This window comes from Salminus brasiliensis, chromosome 18 (genome assembly GCF_030463535.1).
Source record: "Salminus brasiliensis chromosome 18, fSalBra1.hap2, whole genome shotgun sequence".
Lineage (NCBI taxonomy): Eukaryota > Metazoa > Chordata > Actinopteri > Characiformes > Bryconidae > Salminus > Salminus brasiliensis.
The window spans coordinates 27886364-27893471 of NC_132895.1; the positions used below are offsets into that span (position 1 = coordinate 27886364).

Below are 7108 nucleotides of genomic sequence, written 5' to 3' on the forward strand. Positions count from 1 at the left end.
CCTTTCTCTTGACCGTTGTCGCCTCAGGTTTGGCTTTGTCTTCTTGAAAGCGGAGGCTGCGGTGCATAAAATTGACCTGGAGACCCTCCATCGTGTCAAGACCATCAGCTTGAAGAACTATAGCTGTGTGCCAGCGAGTATGGCCTACACTCACCTGAGCGGCTACTACTTCATTCAGTGCCAAGGGAAGAACAATTCTGCTATCTCACAGCTTCTAGTCGACAGCGTTACCGATGCAGTCATTGGGCTGAACCGAGGGGTCGTTGGGCGTCCTTTTGTGTCGCCGGACGGCCGGTATGTGGTCACACCAGACAATCAGAGTGGCAAACTTCAAGTTCAGACCATCTCGTTCCAGGGCGAGCTTCAGTTAGGCCCCAAACTGGACGTCCCGGCTCCTGTATCAGACTTGGTTTTCCAATCATCCTTCACAGAATCAAACCAGTACATGGCAATCGCCTCCTCTGCTCAGGGTTCTGACCTTATCTTCTCTGACCTGTCCACGGGGACGGGCAAAGTCATCAGGAGCCTCAAAGAGCCGCTTGGGGCTCACCAATGGCCTTGGGGAAGGGTCAACAGGGTGGTGGTATCCAGTGGCCTGTTCGGGCAGTACTTGGTCACACCGTCAGCAGAGTCGCTGTTCGTTCTGGACGGCAGACAGAGCAGCCTTCACTGTGAGGTGTCAGACATCAAGAGAGGTAACACAGTGGTCTGGGTTGGGGAAGTATGAGCCATGAACCGCTGGCCGGTTCCATGCCCAACAGCGTTGGCCAGTCAGGGCCAATGCCATGGAAAACTTTTGAACGGACACAAGCGGACTCAACCCTGGGACTGAGCGATAAGAACACACACGGGTTACTGTAATAAACGTACACACACACAAAAGAAAAAAGAAAATAGAGTAATTGACATCTGTTAAGGGAAACCTATTACGTTAAGAGGACTTGGGTGATGATGCCCTTCAGTGCAACAGTGATCTATGAGCACTCACCCAGCCTACCAAGAGATGTACATTTTTTGCACTTCCTTGTAACACTACAGATATAGTAAGTTAAGCAAAAGAAGAAAGGATAGATGACAAAACTTTTGAAAAATGAACTATGCACAAAGCTAATATTAATTTCTTTAGAATTCAGCTTTTTTGTTGAATGTTTTTCTTCCCCAGGATGTCTGTCCTTCACCAATGCTGCATATAGTCACTATAAGGAATATGTCTGTCAAATGAAAACTGTCTCTTTTTTGGAAATACGTTTCTCTGTCTCTTGCTAGTGAACACGATTGTGTCTGTCTGCCTTGTCCAAATATTTCCTTATTAGATTCCAATGAATGGTTTGTTAAACATGCCAGTCTCCATTCATTCCACATAGTTCTGTTCTTGAACAGTCGTTCATTCACTATTTGACGGAAGCAAAAATAGATGCAAGAACGTCTCGACCTAGATCAAGTGAAGTTGTGGAAAAAACCCTACTTACTAGCTACACAAGACCTGTAACCTTTTCTCCTCAAAACCAGTCTTGTGCAAATAGTTGTGTATCATTTCTATTAAATATAACACTGATGTCATCACTAATGTTCTGCCTGAACCTTACTTCGTCCCTAACGTTCCGTTTGCGCTGCTCCAACATTTGAATGTGGCTTAGAGTAAGTTCAGTTTAGGCTTTGGTGCTAGGTACCCTTTTATATATTGTAGCAGTCATGCATAAACCTTGTAATGTTTTACATTGAATTCCATTGAAAGTTAGGAAGGTTTTTTTTCTTCCACTGTAAAACAGGCATTTTGGAGATACAAGGTTTCTGTCTGACAGTGCTGATATGTTATTACAAATGTCACAAAACATACAAAACAAGACTTAATCACATGGTGGTTTAGGACTATTGTATTGGTAGGTACAACTCAGTATATACCATCAAATTTGCATTAAAGGGCCTACTGTTAAAAGAACTATCAACAGCTATCTAACAAATCGGCTGGACTGCATGAAAGTTAACCAACTTTTGGTAATTCTTTTAACACTTTCATGAAGCTGCATGACACTTACATAAACCTTTTATGAGATTTACCTACATAAACTGTTACAGAGGTGTATTTCCGTGTCATAAGCTGTATTTGTCAACACTGATGTCATTTAACATCAGCAAGCATTATAACTACTGAGGCCTACTTGACGCCTATATGAATACCTGTATACACTCACTAAGAAATTAAGATGAATGTACCAATCCAGGGTGGGGCTTCCTTTTGCTCTTAATTCTTCATGGCATGGATACCACTAAATGTCACACATTAAGGTGAGAATCTGGTCCATGTTGACATTGATTGTATCACATAATTCCTTTTTGGAATTAGATTTTTTAGGAACTCTGAATCTCCCATTTTGCAAACATCCTAAAGATGTTCTATTAAATTCAGATTATAGATACATATTCTCAATCTTCATGTTCATGAAACCAGTTTGAGGTTTGCTTTGTTACATGGTGTATTATCATGCTGGAATTAGCTGATAAAAGATGCTAAACTGTGGTTATGAAGGAATGCACATGGTCAGGAACAGTACTTAAATGGTCTGTGGCATTCAAGCAATAATTGATTGGTATTAGCAGGTCCAAAGTGTGCCAAGAAAAAAAAACATAGCCCATTAGACCAGAAAGCCAGTTGGGTTCATAGATTTGGCCGTTTTTTTTTTCCAGTCTTAATGAGCTTGTGCTCACTGCAGCCTCAGCTTTTTGTTCTTGGCTGACAGTAGTGGAACCTGACGTGGTCTTCTGTCATTTTAGCTCATTCTCCTCGAGGTTGGACATGCTTTGCATTTTGAGATTCTCCTCTGCTCACCACAGTTGTACAGAGTGGTTGGCGTAAGTTCCTGTAGCTTTTCTGCTAGTTCCAGTTCTGACCATTTTTTTCCCCATTATTTCAACGTTCTGAGTAACTCGAGCTTGTTGTCCTGAACATCCAAAGAGATCAGCAGTTCTGGAAATACTCAAGCCAGCCTTGACACGAAAAGTCATGCCACACTCAAAATCAGTGAGATCACATTTTCACCCAATTCTGGAGTGAACATTATCTGGAGCTGCTCTGCCATATCTACATGACTTTATGTATTGCAGTGCTGCCACACTGCATAATAGAGAAAGTGTATAGGCCTTCCTAATGAATTGCTGGGTGAGTGTATCTATACATTTGTGTCAGCTGTCATAAAAGGTTTATGTACATGTTGTGTAGTTTTATGAGAGCTGCCCTTTAATAAAGTTTTAACCAGCTTTTTATCAAAATATTTCCTCCACAGGAGAATGTTTTGCCAAATTCATCAACAAACCTTCCGACAATTGGCAAAAAAGCCCCAGACAGCTCCCATCACCGCTGTTTCTTTGAGAGCTTTTCTTGCACCTTCAATCATTGTGATTTAATGCACTTTTTAGCAACTTAGGCCACTGTTGCACTGATGCAAACTGATGTAATGCAACCAATTTTGAAAGTTCTAACCACATAGCCCGTAGTCAGCGTGCTGAACAAGTTGCTGAATTGCATTCGAAGCCCAGTCAAATGTACAGTATAGGGTATAGGTCTGTTAGCAACTAAGATGGATTAGCGTGAAATGAATGTTCTAGGGCATGTACATGCACATGCTGTATGTCAGTTCAAGCCATCCTTGAGGGTGGCATATTAAACTCACATGCTGTGGAGGATCACAAACACCAAATTTACTTTACTAAACTGAGTCAGGTAACATTAAGTTCTTACGTCTGGCCTTTCTACATTAATCACCTGCACATTGCTTTGAGTTTGCATCCCTTAAATGTAAAATCCACATGTCCCTGTTAAAGAGCATTAAAGAAACCCGAAACCAGAACCTGAAAACCATGTCAGTGTGCTAGACATTAGATTCATTGTTGTAATTCTATTGTTCTTGTTAGGACACTGAAGAAAAAAAATGTACAGATTTGAGTTTTGTGTGTTCTGCTTTATGACAAAAATGGTTTGTAAAAAAACGGACTAATAAAAACTGAGTACAAAAAGTGCAGCTGTGTCAATTAAATTACTTTTCAGACATGATTCAGGAGGACCGTTTCACAAGGCCCCATAAAAATTGCTGCTGTTACAAGAACAGACAAAAAATTCTTGCCCAGACAGAATTATTTTTTACATTTATGGCATTTAGCAGAAGCGTTCATCCAGAGCCACTTACAGAAGTGTTTGGCTGTCTACTTCAAAAACTACTCAAGCTAGTTTGAATATACTAGAGTCCAGAGATACACACACACACACACACACACACACACACACACAAGGCTTAGATATCAAATACAAAAGTCAGCACTGATGCAGCACTTGATAGATGCATAATACTGAATAACTTTGTCCATTTCTTTGCCAGAATGTCTTTGCAATTACAAGCTTTCACAAGCCTTTAATAAGTATAGCATTAGTGCTGATTTAATTACTTTTGAATAAAATGGTCTTCTGTCAAGATGTGAAGGCAGCAAGTACTTTAGATGTCCTGATGCCCAGAGGAAGGTTGTTCTACCACATCATCTCCAGAACAGAGAAAAGTCTAAATGCTTGTCTTCCACTGATCTTGAGGGATGGTGGGTCGAGCCAAGCTCATTCTTGGCTTTGATGCCAGCGACAAGGTTTTAAATCTGCTACAGGAAGCCAGTGAAGATGAAACAGTTGAGGAGTTACATGGCTGAACTGAAGAAGATACTGACGTCTTTTTTGCAATGGCAGGCTATGGTAGAGTCAAATAATGAGAATTTTAGTACACACAGTTGCACTTAAAATGATTCAAGCAGTGAAGGGTTCTGGAGATACAGCTGGAAGCAGAGTTTGCTAGTTTAAAGTTAAAGGAACACTGGCTAAGCTACCTGGACATGGCAGAAAGCTATCGCTGACTGCCACCACATTCCTGAGAAGGCAGGTTGTCAAAAATCCTTGAGTGAATGTAAAAAAGAGCAAAATGTCAGTGTTAATCAAATCATAGCTATCTTTTATTTCAGATTATTTAGAGTACAATACTTGATAAAGTTTTATATGCTCCTTGCATTTACAGGCAGCTTCTTTAGGAGCCACCTGGGATAATTTGTCAGCAGGCTTTACCAGGATAAACAAATACTGAGACCTTGCTGGCTGAAAACTTTCAAGGAAATTATATTAGTCTTACAACCAATGTGTCTCAGCATAGGATTTCAGATCAAAATGTTTAAGGATTTTGGATCAGGTCACAGCAAGAGGAAAAGATCCAAGTGACTTTGATAGAGGGGTCAGTATTGAGGTATGGATAGCAGAAACTTCACTCACACAAGTTTTGTTTATATTGAAGGGTCAGATGTGCTTCCTACACTCCTACAGTTTTAACACTTAAGTGTTTTTTTTGTTTTCAGGTTCCGAGTTTGTATGGTCAGATTGTAGTTACACTTGCTCACTTATCTGCACAGAGTGTAATAGCGACACACACATGACTGCGCAGGCTAGAGAAGAACATGCAAAACAAATCTAATCTAAAAAAAATCTACTTTTTACTAAATGTACTTATTTATAGTACTCAAACAAACCTGCAGAATTCTGGAAAAGGGTCTTATGGACAGATGAGACCAAGAATAACCTTTATCAGAGTGATGGCAAGAGCAAGTTTGAAAAACAGGTGTTTGTCAGAACAGAAATAAATGTCTTGCTGGTCAATGGCCAATTTAAATTCGATTGAGCATGCTTTTCATATGCTGAAGAGAAAACGTAATGAAACAAGGCACCAAAACAAGCAAGAGCTGAAAATAGCTGCATTGGAGGCATAATTGGAGGTGTGTCCTAATGTCGTTTACCAGTTGAACCAATCGATCAAAAATGTATGTATGCATATGTGCCATATTCATGAGCCTACATATATGCAATATATATGTACAAACAGTACTCTGAAAAAGTTTGACACCTGTGAAAATTAGAGACATGTAACATTATAGAGCTTAGAGCCTTGTAATGAATACAATATAATGATGTGAAATATAATTCTAAATATAGTTCAAAATCATTATTATAATTAATAATAGTAACTAGTCATTAAGTGCAATTACAATCGATAGAGACTGCAGCCAAATACTTTTAAGGTCAACTTGCCCTGACTGGCCCTGAATTCACTTCTGCTCCATCTGTGGAACAATATACAGCAAATACTGGACCGGGCCATGTGGTGGGGGAGACACTCAAGGGAATGTATGTAAGTTAGTGTGTATGTCAGTAACATAAGGCGCTAAAACATGGGCCGGGGGAGCAGGCGTTTGACCCACCACTTTACAGAAGTACCTTGTAATGCCCCACTACTTTTGATTGAGTTGAAACTGCTTTTCTTCAAGTCTCCTAAACTGTATAGAGCCTGTTGACAAGACAGACAGTCAAATTTCACATGAATTTATCAATGCCCGGTTTCATCACTAGCTATATATATAATAAGTATAGCATTAGTGCTGATTTAATTACTTTTGAATAAAATGGTCTTCTGTCAAGATGTGAAGGCAGCAAGTACTTTAGATGTCCTGATGCCCAGAGGAAGGTTGTTCTACCACATCATCTCTAGAACAGAGAAAAGTCTAAATGCTAGTCTTCCACTGATCTTGAGGGATGGTGGGTCCCGCTAGGATAGCTATATATATATATATATATATATATATATATATATATATATATATATATAGATACCCCACACAATATGATCTCACCAATATAGGAATGCTAAAAGTTGCCTATTTTTCTGTGTAGTTTGTATAAATATTATGTAGGTATTAATAATGTAGGTATACTTTGATTTAATGTAGGTGACTTTGATTAAAGTGAAAAATGCTTCAATAGGGTCTATTTTACATCCTGTTGTGTTACCTCAGAATGAAACACACATATTTCCTTTAAGCTCTATTTAATTGAAGCTCTATATATTTTTTTTAATTTACCTTCTGCACCCTGCATGCACTTTCTTACTGTAACTATGACCAACAAACAGCTCAGTCACACTGCACCCATAATAGACTTCCCCCCACTCACACTACACTTGAATTCACGACCCAATGTCTAGATGTAAATAGTAAACAGAGAGATTATGTAGTAAACCTGTACATGCATTGTGAGTAT

General features: G+C 39.4%; 1 protein-coding gene across 2 annotated transcripts in view; it reads left to right on the forward strand.

Moving 5' to 3' along the window:
* fstl4 (follistatin-like 4) overlaps nt 1–4014 on the forward strand; it is a 197046-nt gene extending 193032 nt beyond the window's left edge. For both annotated transcript variants that reach the window (XM_072661272.1, XM_072661273.1), the window contains exon 16: nt 28–4014. In XM_072661272.1, the coding sequence (XP_072517373.1) occupies nt 28–727 (700 nt within the window). In that variant the 3' untranslated portion in view covers nt 728–4014. The remainder of the gene's footprint in view (nt 1–27) is intronic.
* Nucleotides 4015–7108: the final 3094 nt, after the last annotated feature.